This window comes from Ylistrum balloti, unplaced genomic scaffold (genome assembly GCF_031769215.1).
Source record: "Ylistrum balloti isolate Yb309-2 unplaced genomic scaffold, AGI_CSIRO_Ybal_v1 Utg370204, whole genome shotgun sequence".
NCBI classification, from domain to species: Eukaryota; Metazoa; Mollusca; class Bivalvia; order Pectinida; family Pectinidae; genus Ylistrum; species Ylistrum balloti.
The window spans coordinates 560,817-579,108 of NW_026782177.1; the positions used below are offsets into that span (position 1 = coordinate 560,817).

At 35.8% G+C, this 18,292-nt stretch overlaps 1 protein-coding gene across 1 annotated transcript; it reads left to right on the top strand.

Moving 5' to 3' along the window:
- The first annotated feature begins 703 nt into the window (after nt 1-703).
- On the top strand, nt 704-17,815 carry LOC132551539 (BTB/POZ domain-containing protein 10-like). The gene is given in 11 exon segments (XM_060215691.1): nt 704-739; nt 1,645-1,823; nt 3,330-3,766; nt 4,552-4,585; nt 5,449-5,488; nt 7,269-7,389; nt 8,079-8,176; nt 9,035-9,134; nt 9,729-9,839; nt 10,078-10,131; nt 10,964-17,815. Coding segments are annotated over 10 exon segments (1,377 nt in total). The 5' UTR covers nt 704-739; nt 1,645-1,704; the 3' UTR covers nt 11,227-17,815.
- The last annotated feature ends 477 nt before the right edge of the window (nt 17,816-18,292 follow it).

An 18,292-nucleotide genomic window follows, 5' to 3' on the forward strand; every position in this document is an offset into this window, starting at 1 on the left:
CCCCAGTCCTCTTCCCCAGTTCTCTGGTGGAGGGTTAATCTGTAATAGAGATAATAATCCATTGATTGATTTCTATAAGTCTTATTTTGTTAAACAAATATTATTATTGTGAAGTATTTTTCCATCAGAAATCCGTGGGTTTTTTATATATATATATATATATTTGTGAGTAATTTTGTAATAGATAAATGGATGTTTTGATCGGTGTACTACAGAGACGTATATATCACGTGATATATACGTCTCTGGTGTACTATAAGCAGGAACGCTTAACCTAAAGGCTGTGGGTTGGTTGATCATTGAATTGAGTAGAATCAGACGTTTACTGTTGAAAGCGCCCGTTGATATTGTTGGTATTAAAATACATATTCTGCGGGAAGCTGAATTGCCGCTTGCTTGTACATATCCTCGATTTGTATTTTTACTACTGTTTCAAATTCATATCATAAAAATCGTGATGTGAGAGCGTATGTGGCCAGTTCAACTTCTGTTTAGTTAATTACTTATTTCTATATATTTATTAGACATTTTTATTGTGTTTGATTATTCTCCTATAATCGGATTCACAACTAAATACTGAAGTTACATCGGAAGTGTTATACTTTTATTAGTGGTGTTCAACCTATCACACGCATATTGGTATATTACCTCCCCTTACTATCTCAATTACCCACAATCCAAATTTTAATGGCAGCGTTTGCTGTCAATCTTGCATTGTGTATAGCTTTAACATGAATTGGTAAGTGTTGTTTTGGATTTCACTATTTAGGAATATCGTTTCCTTTTTCCGATTCTAAATATACTTATATAGATATTCGTATCTTCAATTGTTTCGCTGATGTCATCCAAGGAAAACGTGCTGTCAGAGAGGCTGGAACGCATCTTTTACTACTACGTATTTCTGCTATAACTACTGTATGAGAAGGCTTATAACCGACATCTTTTTCGACACAATCGGTCGACCAGCAGCCTCTCGTGTTTAAATTGACGTCACATTTTGATTTACGTCGATGCAACGGATCCCCAACACATCGTCTCATTACAGATAAGATAACATCCCCAGAACTCTGACATATTTGTGGATAAGTTTGTCATTAAAGTGATTTTGCCTTTACTGCTAAATTATTCCGAACTGTTTAAATAATTGTCACCACTACTACTACTGCATAATTATATAGGCCAGATGAAAAAGTCCTTGGATGTCTTGGTTTGTTTACAAATGTAGTTGTTCATGTAATTTGTCAGTTATTGTGAATATACTTTTTAAAAACATTTCCTGGCCCACTATCTGTTGTAAAGTAGTGAAGGAATCTTTTTCAGATCTCATATGTAGGTTGCTCTTGGTCCTTAAATGTTCCCATTTGATTGAGGGACTAATCAGAATTGTAAAATGTCTTGACAGAGAACCATCTTGAATTTGAAAGTTTAAAGATTTTCATCTCTATAGAAAAAGAAGTTTTCAAATTTCATCATACAATAATTTATAGCAAGAACTGTGAACAAGAGAAAAGAAGGAAAAAGAACCAACTTCTAAACAAAAAGTAAAGATTGTATGATGGTTAGTGTCAAAATCCCCAAGACAGCTCTTATGTATTCATCCTCGCTTTCTTTTTTTGTCACATTAATTTGTTTCATTTTCCACAGATAACGCCTGGTCAGTGACAGATGGAGCACCTTTGGTAGTCATCCCCATCATATAGTGGGATGGCTTACCGTCGACATCGACATCAAAACAGGCATACTTACGACAGCAACACTGATAGTGACACCGACTATTACTCCGAGACGGACGACAGGAAGAAAACCTGTATTAAACGTACCAGGTAAACAATTTCTTAAGGGAATTTTACGCAAGTGGGTACATTCCATTTGATAAATGAACAAGTTTCTTAACTTCTGACATGATGAGTCTTTAGACAAATGTCTTAAGTTGTAAGTTCATAACATGTGTAAATACCAACAGTTATTATTGTGAGGATGGCTGATAGCCATTGTGTTTCATCTATCATCATGCATCCTAATCTTTACACATATATAACTTCTCCAGTTCCACAAATGGAATTCAGTTGAAACTTGTCAGGAATGCTTCTGGGTCTAACATAGTCTTCTTATTCCAAAATCCAAGATGGCCACAATCTTAAAACAAGCATTTTAAACTTTTTTGGAATTTAGCAAAAAATTTGAAAAGAGGGATGGGTGGGGGTTAAGAAAAGGAAACAGAAAAGTGGTTCTTATTTCCAAAATAGTGATTGTGTTTTTTAGATAACACTTGTTTCAGTGTCGCCAACTCATTTAATTTTGTCAGGTCAACCTATTATTGGTCATTGGATGACAACCTGCTAAAATTGTGAAAAATACCAGAATGACTTGATATTTTCTGACTTCTGAGCAATTTTGAAAAAAGAATTTTGATATAATTTGGGAAAACTTATGTTCAAAAATATCAAAGATCATCATCTGAACACAAATGAGATAAATATACAATATAATTGATTATATCAAAATTGTTTTAATCATTTACTAATTGTTAACACTACCACTACTGCTGTTAAATCAGTTATATGTCTTTGTAGGCAGATGGCTGTTAATTGATGGGTTTCTTATTATATTATTCTGTTAGTAAACATTTATCAGCTCACTTGCATGAAAGGGAAGTAAGCTTGTGAAGTGATGCAGCATCCATTGTCTGTTTGTTTTCCAACATCAACTTTTCCCTTTAAATAGTTTCCTCTCAATAAAAAAAATAGACACAGGGTATTGATATTTTGCTTGTAGCATACTGGGATAAAAGACTTTCAAGCTGTTCACATAAATCACCTTGACCCAATTTGGAGATTTCAGCTATCGAATGTGATACAATCTTCATGCAACTTCTAAATAACCATCAAGTGTAAGGTTATTATATTGGGCTTCTAGCATCCAGAAATAAAGGACTACACTGTTTATTCAGATGAATGACCCACCTTCAAGATCACAGGTCAAATTTCTTGTTTAATCAACATTTTTTTCAATAACAAAGAGACCAAGGATTATAATATTGCTACATTAGTATGCAGGAATGAAGAGCTACTGTGTTTGTTCAAATGATTGACCTTAACCTTCTTGCAGGTCACAGGGATGAAAGGTCTTTAGATATAGTTATACAACTTCTTTTTAATAACCAATAGGCCCTGGATCATGGTATTTGTGAAGTAGCATGCCTAGGAAGTTGGTTTTCATGTTTGCAGAAATTGGTTGACAAACTGACAGCCTTATGAGCTATGCAACATCAGTGTGATTCAGGTCCATTTGGCTTCTTGTTAATACTTTAATGTTTGGCTGTTTTTCAGCTCTCTTGGGGCCCCAAAATCTAAACCATGCCTTGTTAACCGTGCCAGAACTCTTAGTTTGGAGAATACCAGTAGTAACGAGGACGGAGACATACACCACTTGAGTACAGGTGATGAAGAATTTGTCATGACAAGTCGGCCATCTCTCCCCGCTAACAATGTTGGTGCTAGGCATCGTGTGTATCAAGGTGTGGCATGCCATACCCAGCCTGCCAGACAGGTCAGCTATTTCCAGTCTTACAGAAATGACCCCTCCAACTTCTCCTTCCCACCGGATCTTAGTGAGGCCCAGGGAGCTGGTATGATGAATCCAGGAAACAATAGCCCGCGTGTTTCAGGGGAAAGACTGACATTAGTTGTGGATGAGACTCGCTTTGTTGTGGACCCAGAGATACTACGGAAACATCCCAACACTATGTTAGGAAGGTAATATAAGTGTGTGTAACATCAGTGTATCTTTCTGAAGGTAATAAATGTGTGTGTAACATCAGTGTATCTTTCTGAAGGTAATAAATGTGTGTGTAACATCATTGTATCTGTATGAAGTAGTATAAGTGTGTGTAACATCAGTGTATCTTTAGGAAGGTAATATAAGTGTGTGTAACATCAGTGTATCTTTAGGAAGGTAATATAAGTGTGTGTAACATCAGTGTATCTTTAGAAAGGTAATATAAGTGTGTGTAACATCAGTGTATCTTTAGGAAGGTAATATAAGTGTGTGTAACATCAGTGTATCTTTAGAAAGGTAATATAAGTGTGTGTAACATCAGTGTATCTTTAGGAAGGTAATATAAGTGTGTGTAACATCAGTGTATCTTTAGGAAGGTAATATAAGTGTGTGTAACATCAGTGTATCTTTAGGAAGGTAATATAAGTGTGTGTAACATCAGTGTATCTTTAGAAATGTAATATAAGTGTGTGTAACATCAGTGTATCTTTAGGAAGGTAATATAAGTGTGTATAAATAAAACAAGTCAACAAGTCTTCCTACTGATTCTCCAACCTAAAGTTTCATACCCATATACCCTTACCAAGCAAATATATATGAAAAATTTTAACAAATGTTATTAGATCACATGAGACCCAAGATTTACATAAAACAGTTGACAATGTTACAGTAGTATTGTAGTAGTAAATAAATTGTTAACTCCTTATGTAGTTATGCAAGGTAAAAAAAGATTTTTTTTTATTTTCAGAATGTTATAAGTGTGTGTAACATCAGTGTATCGTCCAAATGAGAGAGGTAATATAAGTGTGTGTAATCTGCAGTGTATCTTTAGAAATGTAACAATAAGTGTGTGTCTTCCGTGTATCTTTAGGAAGGTACCAAACAATAAGTGTGTGTCTTCTGTATCTTTAGGAAGGTAACAAAACCTGCTACTGTCTTCTGTTCTATTCTGGTAAGGTACCAAACAATACCAGCTACTGTCTTCTGTTCTATTCTGGTAAGATAACAAACACTAACTGCTACTGTCTTCTGTTCTATTCGGGTAAGATAGCAAACAATACCTGCTACTGTCTTTCATTTTCTGGTAAGATAACAAACAATACCAGCTACTGTCTTCTGTTCTATTCTGGTAAGATAACAAACACTAACTGCTACTGTCTTCTGTTCTGTTCTTGTAAGATAGCAAACAATACCTGCTACTGTCTTTCATTTTCTGGTAAGATAACAAACAATACCAGCTACTGTCTTCTGTTCTATTCTTGTAAGATAACAAACAATACCAGCTACTGTTTTCTGTTCTATTCTGGTAAGATAACAAACAATACCAGCTACTGTCTTCTGTTCTATTCTTGTAAGATAACAAACAATACCAGCTACTGTCTTCTGTTCTATTCTTGTAAGATAACAAACAATACCAGCTACTGTCTTCTGTTCTATTCTTGTAAGATAACAAACAATACCAGCTACTGTCTTCTGTTCTATTCTTGTAAGATAACAAACAATACCTGCTACTGTCTTCCGTTCTATTCTGGTAAGATACCAAACAATACCTGCTACTGTCTTCTGTTCTATTCTGGTAAGGTACCAAACAAAACCTGCTACTGTCTTCTGTTCTATTCTGGTAAGGTACCAAACAAAACCTGCTACTGTTTTCTGTTCTATTCTGGTAAGGTACCAAACAATACCTGCTACTGTCTTTCGTTCTATTCTGGTAAGATAACAAACCATACCTGCTACTGTCCAATAATTCATGGCTTTGATTTAGTGACCAATAATTCATGGCTTTGATTTAGTGACCAATAATTCATGGCTATGATTTAGTGACCAATAATTCATGGCTATGATTTAGTGACCAATAATTCATGGCTATAATTTAGTGACCTTGTGACCAATAATTCATGGCAATGATTTAGTGACCAATAATTCAAGGCTATGATTTAGTGACCAATAATTCATGGCTATGATTTAGTGACCAATAATTCACGGCTATGATTTAGTGACCAATAATTCATGGCTATAATTTAGTGACCTTGTGACCAATAATTCATGGCAATGATTTAGTGACCAATAATTCATGGCTATAATTTAGTGACCTTGTGACCAATAATTCATGGCAATGATTTAGTGACCAATAATTCATGGCTATGATTTAGTGACCAGTAATTCATGGCTCCATCTCTACCCTGTCCCCTTCTCTCACTATCTACAACACCAGAACAGCCGACATCATCTCTGTCCCAGTCCCCTTCCCAAGCTCTCTACAACACCAGAACAGTTGACTCCATCTCTACCCCGTCCCCTTCTCTCACTATCTACAACACCAGAACAGTCGATCTATCTCTACCCCAGTCCCCTTCTCTCACTATCTGTTCTATTCTGGTAAGATAACAAACCATACCAGCTACTGTCCAATAATTCATGGCTATGATTTAGTGACCTAGTGACCAATAATTCATGGCTATAATTTAGTGACCTAGTGACCAATAATTCATGGCTATGATTTAGTGACCAATAATTCATGGCTATAATTTAGTGACCAATAATTCACGGCTATGATTTAGTCACCAATAATTCATGGCTATAATTTAGTGACCTAGTGACCAATAATTCATGGCTATGATTTAGTGACCAATAATTCATGGCTATAATTTAGTGACCAATAATTCACGGCTATGATTTAGTGACCAATAATTCAAGGCTATGATTTAGTGACCAATAATTCATGGCTATGATTTAGTGACCAATAATTCATGGCTATAATTTAGTGACCTAGTGACCAATAATTCATGGCTATAATTTAGTGACCAATAATTCATGGCTATGATTTAGTGACCAATAATTCATGGCTATAATTTAGTGACCAATAATTCACGGCTATGATTTAGTGACCAATAATTCATGGCTATGATTTAGTGACCAATAATTCATGGCTATAATTTAGTGACCTAGTGACCAATAATTCATGGCTATAATTTAGTGATTTAGTGACCAATAATTCATGGCTATAATTTAGTGACCTAGTGACCAATAATTCATGGCTATAATTTAGTGACCTAGTGACCAATAATTCATGGCTATGATTTAGTGACCAATAATTCACGGCTATGATTTAGTCACCAATAATTCATGGCTATGATTTAGTCACCAATAATTCATGGCTATGATTTAGTCACCAATAATTCATGGCTATGATTTAGTCACCAATAATTCATGGCTATGATTTAGTGACCAATAATTCACGGCTATGATTTAGTCACCAATAATTTATGGTCATGAAAATAAGCAATATCTTGACAACAAGCCCTATCCAGTAGGTCTTTAACATTAGATCTTATTATCACTATTTCTTAGGAAGTACTGGATAACTTATCAAATTTCATTGGAGGATTCCCTTTGAAATTTCATTGGATGATTCCCATTTTGACTTTTGGACTGATTATTTCTGTCATAGTATATAAGCTGTCGTAACTAAACTTGTAATATACTTTCAGGAGTACTACAAAACTGGCTGTATCAGATGTCCCCCCAGTGTTACAGTTCAGGATCTGCGAGAAGCATGTGATTATCTCCTGATTCCATTTGAGCCAGGAACAATAAAATGTCAAAATCTGCGTAAGTCATGTTTTGCAATATTTCAATCAGAATTCTGGGTTTTTTTTATAGATTTTGTCTAGGGTTTGCTTTGATAACTATTGAAATAAACTTTATTTATTATACAACAATTGCAAAACAAGCTTTAAGCTTATATCAATCACTCTTGGATTTTATTGCGAGAGGAAACTGGAGTACCCGGGCAAAAACCCAGGTGGTCGGGCAGTTGACCCAAACCTTTCCACATCCATTCCAGGAATCGAATCCTGGACAGCTGGGTGAGGGCGAGTGCATTTCCATTGCACCACCCGACCACCCTTAAGTATTTGGTACACATACAGTATAAACTTGATATACTGCCACATTCCTTATGAGATTTTGGTCTACATGTTTGGTTGTATGAGTTTTCAAAGTGAAATGTCATTTGGTCAATGTTTGTGTACTACATTTGGTACTTTATCGATGAAATGCCTCTAACTACAAAGATTTACCCTACATGCCACATTTATTGCTCCCATTTATGACGGAAAAGGATGGTAGATATTTTGTCATTGATTACACCACTCCAAAATCCATTGAATGCCTCCTCCACCTGTCCAGATGTAGGTGGGGGGTTGCCACTGGGATAGTGAACATTATACTGACACTTGCCTGTGTTAATGATATATAGCACTTATTCACACTTCTAGATGATATTTCTTTTATTACAGGAGGGTTTCTACATGAACTTTCTAATGAAGGAGCTCGCCAGCAATTTGATATATTCCTTGAGGAGATGATTATGCCCCAGATGGTCCATTCTGCACAGGTATGTTATGGTAGTCCAATTAGAACGTTAAACGCTGAGACAGATATACTGTCTCTTTATCTTCAGCAACCTTTCACACTCATTTTCCTGCATGCATTATCACATCAAGCACTTTTTAGTGCCTTTTGTCAAAGTCTAAAGTGATGCATTGTGGTTGCTTTTTTGTCTGTTGTGGTTTGTCGTCTGTCACTTGTCCTTTGACATTTTAAACTTCTCCTCAGGAACCCCTGAATGAGATTTTACAAAATTTTGCAGAAACTTTATGGCCTATATTGAATTAAAGTTGTTAATTAATTATGGTTAGCTTAGTATGTGCTTAAAATGTGCAGTTTTTAAGGAAGTTATAGTTATCAAAAATATCATGCACACTTATACTGACGAAGAATGCATATTTGAGGAAATTCAGGCTCATATAGAGGTCAATACTTTTTGGCTTCCAATATTAAAGACAATTTATTGTACAATGTTTTCAGTGTGATTAAGAATTAAAACTGCTTTTGTATAGATACATATTAAATGTATTTGAATTTCATTTAAGCCATTGAAAACTTCAAAGATAACTTTGTAAAGTCACAGCTGGTGTTCCAAACACTGCAGACGTAAATCTAAACAACATTTCCATCGTAGAATTATAGCGCTTCATTATATAGTCAGTCATATAGATCTATTTTTAGAAGATTTACTTTCTGGAAATATATATATATATATTTGTTTTTAAATCACCAGTATATCATATGCAGGTACTCACAATAAGGAATATTAATGGTATGGGGTCTCCATCCCCAAATGACCTAATAGGCAGAGCTAACAGAGCTGTAATTGACTGAAATTGAGATATCTTATCAATGATATTTACAGACAGGAGATCGCGAATGCCACATTGTGATTTTAGTAGAGGATGATGTAGTGGACTGGGATGAGGAATACCCACCACAGATGGGCGAGGAATACACCCAAAGTAAGTACACACTAAATAGTCTGAAATACTTGCCACAGACGGTCAAGGAATACACCCAAAGTAAGTACACACTAAATAGTCTGGAATACTCACCACAGATGGGAGAGGAATTCACCCAAAGTAAGTACACACTAAATAGTCTGGAATACTCACCAGACGGGCAAGGAATACACCCAAAGTAAGTACACACTAAATAGTCTGCAATACACGTCACAGATGGGCGAGGAATACACCCTAAGTAAGTACATACTAAATAGTCTGGAATACCCCCCACAGACGGGCAAGGAAAACACTTAAAGTAGGTACACACTAAATAGCATTAACAAGCATTAATGAGCATTAATGAGCATTAATGTACTCATTTTTTGATAAAATCATTAGGTTGTCATCCTTAATGAATTGCGTTGGCTTAAAAGTTTAATGATTGTGAAAGACTTTTTAGCTGCTGCTGATTTCGGATAAATTTTGTAAAAAGTAAATTTTTATGACGTATTTCATATTTATTAGCATTTCTCATATATTTTTTTACATTACTTTAGCCTCATAGGTAAAAGTAAAAATATCATATTTTAATTGCTGTTGTTCCTATTTCAGTCATCTACAGCACATCCATGTACAGATTTTTCAAATATATAGAGAATAGAGATGTTGCAAAGCAAGTTCTGAAAGAACGAGGCTTGAAAAAGATACGGCTCGGTATAGAAGGTGAGTTATAATTAACTGTTTTGTTCCTGTTGCAACAGAAGGCATCATTATTGTTACAGAAATACACCCTGACATAGGACACGAATTTGAATATAGAGTTAATAAGAAACAGTTGATTAATTTGGAAATCATCATGTGTTACATGTTGGACATGTTTTGTCCGTATTGTCACAAAAATGAATGCTTAATTTATGTATGATTTCTGACCTTTATTATCGTTTGTCGTACTGCTTTTCAGGGTATCCTACCTACAAGGAGAAAGTTAGGAAGCGGCCAGGTGGAAGGCCAGAGGGTAAGTCTACAGACAAACTAAGGAGGACACTGCATGAAAATGGCAATGTCTTTTTGTTGTACACAAATATTATCTCCACTATATTATCTCTGCAAATGGAGCTAAAGAGAGATTCTCTCTAGTGCTAAGATAGAAGGCAAGCTTATCTGTTTATACAATTAAAACCTACCACACTCTTTCACATTTCTAATGTATTCCCAATCCAGTGCCTCATTATTTTGCTCTTTAACACCAACTGTAATAGGAGAAGAGTACTTTGCCTCCACTGGGAAATGAACCAGTGATCACTGACTTACTGGTTGGAGAAGAGTACTTTGTCTCCACTGGGAAATTGTCTCCACTGGGAAATGAACCAGTGATCACTGACTTACTGGTTGGAGAAGAGTGCTTTGTCTCCACTGGGAAATGAACCAGTGATCACTGACTTACTGGTTGGAGAAGAGTGCTTTGTCTCCACTGGGAAATGAACCAGTGATCACTGACTTACTGGTTGGAGAAGAGCACGTTGTCTCCACTGGGAAATGAACCAGTGATCACTTACTTACTGGTTGGAGAAGAGTACGTTGTCTCCACTGGGAAATGAACCAGTGATCACTGACTTACTGGTTGGAGAAGAGTGCTTTGTCTCCACTGGGAAATGAACCAGTGATCACTTACTTACTGGTTGGAGAAGAATACGTTGTCTCCACTGGGAAATGAACCAGTGATCACTTACTTAGTGGTTGGCCACTCTGCTGATAAATACATTCTTAATTTATTTCAAACACAGTTGCACATACTTATGATACTTTGTATACAGAATGCATTTGAACAAAACTTGTTTCTGTTACAGTGATATATAACTATGTACAGCGCCCATTCATCCGTATGTCTTGGGAGAAGGAGGAAGCTAGAAGTCGACATGTAGACTTTCAGTGTGTCAAAAGTAAATCAATCACTAACCTGGCTGCCGCTGCTGCAGACACGCTTCAAGACCAGGGCTTGGTACAACAACAGCACCTGCAGGATGGGAGCATTAACGTCATTCCTCCACAGCCCTCCCCCTCAGAACCCTACCCCGGGGTCCAAATCCCACCTGAGGGGGATGCAGAATAAAGACCCTGGGTACAAGATACAGGTTGATGGTCAGGGCTCGAGTGTGTTTGAGGACAAACTCTCACCCAACATCACTTGTTCTACAGCACTGGTGCACTGCTTTCACAGATACTTGCTCAATCTTATCAAAGGGACAAGAAAGAAATGAGGAGTTGATGCCTTTATAGCAGGCAAACATATGATGTAGTGATTAAGTATATAATCATGCTGTCAAGTATTGAATAATCAAAATCATAATTACCGTATTCCTTGCTATATGATAGAAATATGTATGTTAATTTGGTAGATTTTCAACACTTCACTATTTGCTATCATGTTGATGTAACTGAAAATATAGAGACACTCTGGTTTTGTATAATGACGTATCATTACACGCTTAGAAATCTAATCTTACTTGTGTAGCAGGGTATCGCAATATGAGTTAGTCTGGCCTAAGGCAGACATGGTTATTACTCACTGCTGTTTATATAAGGGTCTGTGATGGTAGTGACTTCAGTACTAAAGCTTTTTATTACTGGTGAAGATTTGTGTAACTGTAGAGATGAGAAATACTATGACTGTGACTTGTAGAAAGACATCTTCTAAAGGTACATAATCAGTGCTGTCCGAGTCATGCAGTATACTCCTACTGTGATGTATCCTGTAGTGTATATAGAGCTGGGTATTATGTCAATGTTTGTGTCTGAATCAACTAGGCACCCTACCAAACTTTACTTTTACCAGAATGATAGCTTTAAATATTGATCAATTTGTCAAACCTTGTATCAAATAATTGATGTTACTAAGGCATCATTCTAAAATGTGATGTTTAAAAAAGATGTTTGTGGTATGGACGTTCCCAGATTTTCAGTGGTATGTGCACTCACTGCTAAAAATATAACGAAACCATTGTTGTGTTCATTCATGGCCTAGATTGCTATAACCTCATCGTCTACACCATGTGTTGGGTGGCATTCTCAGAGGTCCAACATATGCTCTGTTTTGATAAATTTTTTGCTGACAGCATTATGAAATAATTTGTTTGAAAGGGAAATGTTGACAAGAAATAACAGACAGACAATGGATAGATGATAGACAGACAGACAATGGATGGAAGACAGACAATGGATAGATCACAGACACACAACAGATAGATCACAGACACACAATGGATGGATGATGGACAGACATTGGATAGATGACAGACAGACAATGGATAGATCACAGACACACAGTGGATGGATGACAGATAGACAATGGATGGATGACAGACAATGGTTGGATGACAGACAGACAATGGATGGATGACAGACAGATAATGGATGGATGGATGACACAGACAATGGATGGATGACAGACAGACAATGGATGGTTGACAGCCAGACAATGAGTAGATGACAAGGCATATAAGTTGAAGATTTTAACTGACTTGATACAATATTTATCTGTATTGCAGTTAACTCACTGGATAAAATGTTTATTTGGCTTGTTACCTGTCTGAAGCCAGGCTTATGTCTGTCATCCATCATTTTCATTCCTCCATTGTCTGTCTGTATGTCAACTTTTCCCATTTAATGACTTCTCACTAACCTAAAGGCCTAGGGTACTGATATAGACCTGTAGCATGCTTGGATGACGCCTTGCCAAAAATGAATGTTCTTGATCCACTTTCAATGTCACAAGGGTCATATGTCATGAAGTATTTACTTCTTTTCAATAACGAAAAGGCCCAGTATCATGTTATAGGGCCAATAATATGTTGGGATGAAGGGCTGCCAGATTTGTTTAAATTAATGACCTTGACCCACTTTCAATGTTTTTAACTTGAAACTTATTCTTGTCAATAACCATTGGGTTCTGGGTCATGGTATTTGTGTTGTAACATGGTTGGAAAATTGGCTTTCATGTTTGCAGAAAGAGAATTAATTGACAATTTTTTTTCTTAAGCTGCAGAACAGGTGAGCTACACGGGTCCATTATGCCTCTTATTTATCAATGAGGAAGGTAAACTATTTAATAGTTACCTGGTTTGTATTGGGAAGGCAACTGACTGGATACAGTATTTATCTGGTTTTTATAGGAGAGGCAACTGATGTGTGTGTGGTTTTGTATTAGGAAAGCAACTGACTGGATACAGTATTTATCTGGTTTGTATAGGGGAGGCAACTGATGTGTGTGGGGTTTGTATTGGGAAGGCAACTGACTGGATACAATATTTATCTGGTTTGTACAGGGGAGACAACTGATGTGTGTTGGGTTTAGTATTGGGAAGGCAACTGACTGGATACAATATTTATCTGGTTTGTATAGGAGATGCAACTGATGTGTGTGGGGTTTGTATTGGGAAGGCAACTGACTGGATACAGTATTTATCTGGTTTGTTCAGGGGAGACAACTGAAGTGTGTGGGGTTTTGTATTGGGAAGGCAACTGACTGGATACAGTATTTATCTGGTTTGTATAGGGGAGGCAACTGATGTGTGTGGGGTTTTGTATTGGGAAGGCAACTGACTGGATACAATATTTATCTGGTTTGTTCAGGGGAGACAACTGAAGTGTGTGGGGTTTAGTATTGGGAAGGCAACTGACTGGATACAGTATTTATCTGGTTTGTATAGGGGAGACAACTGATGTGTGTGGAGTTTTGTATTAGGAAGGCAACTGACTGGATACAGTATTTATCTGGTTTGTATAGGGGAGACAACTGATGTGTGTGGAGTTTTGTATTAGGAAGGCAACTGACTGGATACAGTATTTATCTGGTTTGTATAGGGGAGACAACTGATGTGTGTGGAGTTTTGTATTAGGAAGGCAACTGACTGGATACAGTATTTATCTGGTTTGTATAGGGGAGACAACTGATGTGTGTGGAGTTTTGTATTGGGAAGGCAATGGACCAGATACAATGGTTACTTGGTTTGTATTGAATATTGTAAACTACGTTTCCAATGATAACTAGGACTGTTATGTATATATTGGTTAGAAGCATTTATCAAAAAAGATTTAAAACTGAAAATGGCTGTGAGTTTTATATATCATTTCTATAGCATCTCTTGAAACCCAAGGGAATGTCCAAAGTGATTTCAATTAAAACATACTGTTTATTACACATTTTGATTTTAATTCCATCAATATTGTAAAGATAAGATATTTTAATGCATTAAAAATATTAAACTTCTTTCTTGACTTTTGCTGTGGTAAATGTTACATATGTATTCATTTGCCTTCTTTTTCAATCAATAACCATACATGTTTATATTTCATAATTTTTCGTATTTCAATATTGTTTGAAACATATTTATATAGTTTTTTTGAAGTACCGTATATGTAAGTTTTGAGAAATCCATTACAATGTCATATACTTTATAGTATCAGTTTGTCTACTTTTCTAAAAAAAACTGTCTTAGGCCAATGAAAATCTACAGTTGAAATTTGCAAAATTAAGTCAGTTTGACCTAAATTGCAAAAACAACAGTGGCCAGAATGCAACAAAAATAAGAGGAACAAGAGATGCTGAACTAGAATTTTGGTCACCTCCTTTAATTAAAAAACAAAATTTAGTATAGGACAATGAAAATTGGCCTGTGCGATGAACCATGAATGATGAACTTTTATTTTCATAAAACAGGTCAGTGTTACATACTAATTAAACAAAATTGTCATATAACCATGAAAATTGAGGTTTTGGATGACCAATAGATGCTGATTATAAATTTTACAAAAAATAAATCCCTATGACCTTTCTCAAAATGACCCAATGATGTGAAATATGAATGTAGAAAGGAATGTGTATCATTGATTGAATATTTATTAACTGATCCATAATGCCACAAGGACCTGGTAACACAGCAAATCACATTTACTATCTCAAACTGGTAGATATTGAAATGCCCTTGAATTTAGGTTGATCAGATCTGTATGCATCTTGTTGAAAGGTCTGAAGTGTGTAGTTTGATGCTTATTGCTGGTGGCAGTTTGTGTTTGTCAGAGAGCTGAGAAGCAGACCAGTCTGTTCTGACAGGGTATGACAGGGTATGTAGTCAAGATCTGACAAGGTATGTTGTCCAGATCTGTCAGGGTGTGTTGTCCAGATCTAGGGTGTGTTGACCACATCACACACGGTATGTTGTCCAGATCAGACAGGGTATGTTGTCCAGATCTGTCATGGTGTGTTGACCACATCACACATGGTATGTTGTCCAGATCTGACAGGGTATGTTGTCCAGATCTAGGGTGTGTTGACCACATCACACATGGTATGTTGTCCAGATCTGTCAAGGTGTGTTGTCCAGATCTGTTAGGGTGTGTTGACCACATCACACACAGTATGTTGTCCAGATCTGACAGGGTTTTTTCTCCAGATTTTACAGGGTGTGTTTTCTAGTGAGTCAGCCACTAGCTATTATATTATCCTACCTCTATATGGCCGTGGCTGTTCATGTGGTGAGCAACGCAACAAATTTGGGTACGAAATTAACGTAACTCTAAATGCAAGCTTTTTTCTTCTCAGTGCCATCAACATTGACAATTGTGGTAAAGGAATGTGGCAGTTTGAACTTCACTTTTATCATATTTGTCAATAAACAAGTATAAAGTGCTTTACTTGGGGTCAGAATAACGTTGTAACACAGTAGCTTGGTGATAGCTACACTCTGTGATGACCTGATTTAGCAGTGTGATGTACTGTTTATAACACATATCCATTGTTTTATGATGAGAAGACAACACTTTTTTGTATTGCCTAATTGTTTGTCTGCTAGAAAACAGATTATATGAGAATTTGCAATTGTTAAGCAGGATATTATCTGTTAAATGAAATATATTTGTCAGTTTATTTGTCATCAATATTTTGTATTTTGAAGATACCTAGTATCATGTATGGTCCAGCTCTGTCTGTTGTGACGTTATGTAGAAACCACCAGGCTTTAAGTCATTGTAACAGTTTCTTTCAGTGACTAGGACGGCTTGCAGGTTGTGTCATATGTTTGTAAAAGAAGGAAATTTCTGACTGTTGATTAATCAGTACTATGTGTATATTATGAAATGAATCAATTATCTTTTACATTTCCTACACAGTATAATTGATGTACAAATAGATTGATAGATAATGTTTATTTGCTACATAGTCCAGAATTAAACTCTGAGAAAGACCCCCTGATTAAATACATTTCTTCTGGGTTTGATTTTGAATGACATTTTGATTTTTTTAACCTTCATCAAAGAAAACGTTTTGTCTTGGCTCTCCTACTCATTTTGTCACAGAAACTTCCAACCTTGGGTATGGGTTCACCTGCATTGCATTCCTAGAATATTATTTTGCATATAGTTTGGGACTGAAATGCACTTAATTGTCTTGTTTGAAAAGACATGTATTGAACAATGTAAAGATATAACATAGTATGTATCTGTGATTTCATTATATAACATAATTTTAGCGCAGACTTCTCCTTGAGAGTATATTAGGGACTGTTATCTCAAAAGAAAATTTATTCTTCGTTACACTCTCTGTTCTCTATGATGCTATTTAGAGTATCACGATATTACCCAGCTTGATGCATTTGAACCAAAAAATGTTGTTTATGTAATTATTTAGAAATCAGTATTAATCACGTTTAGTGTAGACCACTTTAATTGATAATATTCATATCAGTACTACCAAATCTTTCTTCCTTTAAGTGGTATTTTAGAGTTGAAATACAACAGCCCCTTCACAATCTGATCATTGGAAGTACATACATGACCTTTTCAACCTGTGTCACTGTCCCACTCAAATCCAAAATTGAATTGTTATTATCCTAAATTTTCTATGAACTACTATGTTTTGAAGTCTATTAGTATACATTGCTAGCAACTCATCCCTCTTATATAAATCTGTAATTGTAGGTTTAAGATTGATGAATATTGACTTTAGAATATGAAATTATTCAACAACATTTTGAAGTTGCTGTTGCCAGTTAGTTTGGCAGTCATTGATTACACTTGTTAGTCTGTGATATTGTGTACCATATTTTCCACGTTATAAGTTGCATGCCCAACTTAAAGAAGTCGCAGCTTAGAATCTGAAAAATAAGGTTAATTACTGATACTCATCATTTACTTAATATCTCTGGAGAGTTTTCACATTTTGATTTTGGAAACTAAATACATCATGTTCTTTTGAAAAAGAATAATCACATGTCTTTACCAAGCGTTATGAAAAAACCAAGATATATTCCATGTTTGTAATTATGGAATTTGATTGTCATTGAAAAATAAATTTGTACGGATTGGGAAATTACAATACCTGTGGAAACTAGCAGGATGAAGCCTATAGTGTGTCATTAATTATCTTGTACATTTTGAATGTTAATTGTTTCCTTTCAAAGAGAGAATGAAATACTATGATAATGGATAAGTCTTAGACATTGGATCGTCAATATGACTGTCGCACAACCTGGCTGCCTTGTGTTCAGTTGTGTTAATTTAGGATGCTGTGTATCAGCACATTTCTATCACATCGCTTGGTCTAAGATTTTATACTTTGTTGCATTATGTTGTAAGGATTATATTGTAAGGGTTTTTAAGTCCTTTTCTGATGAAAACATCAATAAATATCATTTTGATAAAAGCAAGAGTTTTAAGTTGTCTGTGAATAGTCTGAAATCAGCAGATCATTTAATTTGAATTTCTAATCTGTTTTCTGCTGTAGGCTATCCATCACTCTGCCCTGATGGTTTATAATTAAGAATTGATGTTAACTGGCCTAGTATGCAGAGATGAAAAGTTATTAGGTCATTGATCTTGACCCACTTTCAAATTAAATGGTCAGATATCTTCAAAATTTCAAATGACTTACGAAGAATGTTCAATAAACTTTTACATGACCAAATATATTTTGTTGGTTAGGCATGGGTAAGAATCAATTTCTAGCCCACCATCATCAGCTTTTTAAATAGCTCTATGTCCATGGTCCGTCGTCCCTCCGTGTACAACTTTTGTTGTCACTATTTTTGTTGTCAAATTTCATATCTAGGTTCCCTATGGTGCTTAGTTGCTTACGTTTTATTTTGGGACTGATGAGAAAAAACAAAATGGCTTGCAGATGGCCA